This window comes from Priapulus caudatus, unplaced genomic scaffold (assembly GCF_000485595.1).
Source record: "Priapulus caudatus unplaced genomic scaffold, Priapulus_caudatus-5.0.1 Scaffold1576, whole genome shotgun sequence".
Taxonomy (NCBI): domain Eukaryota; kingdom Metazoa; phylum Priapulida; class Priapulimorpha; order Priapulimorphida; family Priapulidae; genus Priapulus; species Priapulus caudatus.
In genome coordinates this window covers 48,860-52,486 of record NW_014578637.1, presented here as the reverse complement: position 1 = coordinate 52,486, position 3,627 = coordinate 48,860, and the positions used below count along the sequence as shown (strand labels likewise).

The 3,627-nt window shown below is 42.3% G+C and overlaps 1 protein-coding gene across 1 annotated transcript in view; it reads left to right on the top strand.

The window, feature by feature from the left end:
• Nucleotides 1-1,965: 1,965 nt before the first annotated feature.
• LOC106817044 (N-alpha-acetyltransferase 38, NatC auxiliary subunit-like) overlaps nt 1,966-3,627 on the top strand; it is a 9,118-nt gene continuing 7,456 nt past the window's right edge. The window contains exon 1 of the mRNA XM_014821692.1: nt 1,966-2,108. Coding sequence (XP_014677178.1) covers nt 1,983-2,108 — 126 coding nt within the window. The 5' untranslated portion in view covers nt 1,966-1,982. The remainder of the gene's footprint in view (nt 2,109-3,627) is intronic.

The window sequence follows — 3,627 nt, the reverse complement described above, 5'->3', positions numbered from 1 at the left end:
AGCCTGGTAGCTTATTTCTGCTGCGTCGCTCTTCGTATCGACGTGACCTATATACAAACAATGAGCAGGTAATATAGTCACAAATATTGTCAATACACATACAAATATTGTCATCACATTGGTCTCTTCAAGATAGATACGAGAAGTTGAAGCGGCACTGACGATTGCAGGGCTAGACTGGTACCGACCTTCACTCAGCCAACTATCTTTGGCTACACTGAAGTGAGTTACACTAGCGTGTGGAACTGTCCACCGGGCAGCAGTCTAGCTGAGTAAGCCGAGCGTTGTGTAGAAGAACGACTTGAAAATGCTATGTACATGGACTCGTTGCACCATCTATGGGACGCCATAAGTTGCAAAATAATGTCAGGGCATGAAACAGCAAAAATGGTAAATTCGTTTTCTACAGAAAAACGACGCGCGCCGAGCAGCAAACCAATAATTACCACCATTTGTATGAAATCTCTAGCTACGTGCGTAGTGAAAAGAGTTGTGGAATCGCCACAACTGCTCAATTGAGCGATTATAGGGCTTTGTCGTATACCCAAAGGGAACTGAGGAAGGTGTTTGAAACAGTGCAGGGAATATGATTCAGTGTGCCGCTACGCGCCATTGTTCGCGCTTCGCGCGGATCCGGGCTGCCAATTGTCCAGATTATATTATACACATGAGTGAGAACGCTACGAAATTTGAACGGCGCCTCTCTCTCCCCCTCCCTCTATCTGTTCCTCTGTCAGCTGTCTCTATCTGTTCCTCAGTCTGTTCCTCTGTTCCTCGAACTGTCGATCTGTTCCTAAGTTTGGCAGCGAATAGCGTATAACGAAGTAGAGGAATATTTAATCGGAAATTGCTTACTGTTCCACCAACAAATTCTGTTTATTGTAGTTTGAAGTATAGTTTTAAGAAATGTGTGGTGGAAAACGTAGAAACATTAGAGGCAGAGGAGTACCATTTTGCCTGAAATAATGCCGTTGAAATTAGGAATAAGAAAAGTCTATGGTCTTATGGAAATGTAGCATTGTATGACCGATTAAATCTAGAAATCTGTAGATTTCAATACTTAGTCGTCATAGTAGTGTTAGAAGTTCGATTGAAGGCATAGCAAAACAAGCACCCCAATGTAAATGAGTGTCATAGTGAGACCATGGTAACAAATGAACGCTTACAAAGACATGGCAATATATTGTATTATATGTTACAACTGTATATGGTTGACATTGCACGCTCGTTGAATTGTGACACAGTGTGTTACAAAGTCAGAGTTACCACATACAACTTCATATGCTAAGTCACTTTTATATAGCAATATATAGCATATATGATATATGATATAGCAATATATAGCATATATAATGATATAGCAATATATAGCATATATAATGATATAGCAATATATAGCATATATAATGATATACTAGCATATAGCATATACCCAGACAGCACAACAGCACCAGGCCAATATTGGCCCAATATCGGTTAATCTTGGCACCAATAATATTGGCCCGACATTGCCAATATCGGCCTGACCCCCGGCTTGCACTTTGGCCCGACATCGGGTTAACTGGCTCCAGGTTGGCAGAATAATGGCATGGGGCTAAATGATACACTTTCCTTGAATATCAGTGTGTGGGCTGGGCATTTTTGAATGAAAAAGATTGTACTATTAATTATTCTGGTTTCAATAAAAATTTATTAAAATGTCGAAAATGCATATTTAAACATTTGCTATAATAGATATAGGGATGGTGAACAAATAGAAGGCTGGAGAGGGGACAACCACGGGTTATTGAAACCAGAGTTAGTTTATGTGCGGAAAATTCTGGTGATTCGAAACACTAATATTTAGAGAATTAGAGGCGGCACTAATCTCCTTTTTCTCTAGATAATCCCCGCACTTCGATGCACCGAGTGCCTTGTGAAATACAAGAAAGAGAGCCAAGATACAAGATACAAGATACAAGTATGGTACCAGTCTACATAACATGGACGGTGCGAAAGAACCCGAAGAACATAATCATGTTCAGAATAAACATTCTTTAAACAACGGGGAATACACACAAGTCGAAAATGCGCTAGATGCCAATAAATCCAGCAGTGATGACAAAAGTGTAAGTGACCTGAAGACTAGCGGGCACCTAAGGCCAAACGTAACGGTAAAAGGTGTGCCAGAGGTTCCAGTGACTCGATTGAGTGACAGAGTGAGAGCGTTTCATTCTGTATTTGTAACTTGAGAAAGTGACAGTTTTGACTGTTGTTGAATGATAACATCGTTAATTGTTATTGAGTCTATATTAAATGGTCCCCGTTTCTGTTGTTCCTTATTGGAATTCTTTCCCTTCCACTTAAAAATTTATAATATATTATCCCGCACTCCGGCCTCTCTGCTGACGTCGTTAGCTACCTTATTGCTTCCATTATTACCCACACCCGCTGCATCGCGCGCACGGAATTTAATCGTCGTTCTCTCGTATATTTCCCGCTGGCTCGTCGCCAACGCGACCCGCACGGCGTCACGCCTAAACTAACAGTAATTAATGAGCTAAGCCTGAAACCCGCTCCGTTACACTTTCTATCCTTCAGCTCCTTGAGTTGCGTTGCATGCATGCCTTTACGGTCCGGCTTCAACGTATTCTAAAGTACGATGCACTGGAACGGAAATGTTAAAAACGAGTGTCTCCGGAACGGCAAAAATGTAAGATCTGCATGGTAACTAAACTTGTGATGCTCTGGACAGTCTGCCGCCGGATATCCGCGCGAAGCGCGCCAACGTCGCCTGGCGGCATTCTAACACGATTTCGCCGCCCCCATTCCATCACCTTCAACGGGTTTACATATGTAAGGCAAGCAGCAAGTTCGCTGAGTTGAGCAGTTCTGGCGATTGGACGACCGATTTCACTACCCATGTAGCTTGAGATTTGCTTGAAATGCTCGTATAACTTTTTTGGCGACTCGGCGCGCTCGTTTTGCTGTAAAAAACGAATTTGCACTTTCTTCTTTGTTTGTTTCTGTTGATGAGTGTAGTACATATGGCGTGCGATAGACGGCGCAACGAACGCCGAGATTATAGGCATAGTAGACTGGTACATGTTCGCCACTTTTACTCCGGCATATCGCTACACTCACGTAGTGTAGCGTGTGGAACTGTCGACCGGGTACCAGTCTATATGCACATGGATTGATAGCATGGCGTCTTGCGTCTATGTTATAACCATGGAAAGGTTTCTTATTGTTCGTCGTTTGATTCGTTAAATAATGACGAGCCGCAGCTGGAATTTTTTTCATCGGAAGGTCATCTAATTATAAGGAAAGTCGAATTTTGTTATGGGCAGACTAACGACTATAAATAAGTATGTAACAAGCGTAGATGCAGCTTTACAAATTAGTTTACATACCGGGCGGTGGTCGGTAGCCGTGTTATGTCGAATCTTAACCCGACCAGGCTGTGTGACTAACGTCAATACACCCTAGTATTCTAACCCTAGCAATACCGTTTCTTGGAGCTAGTCGAATCTATGATCTTGCAGTGCAGCCTTGATCTTGCAGTGCAGACAGTCATACACTCATATGTACAGTCTTGTCGGGTTATTTACATTACTATCAATATCATAGTGACGGGAAGTTGTACTT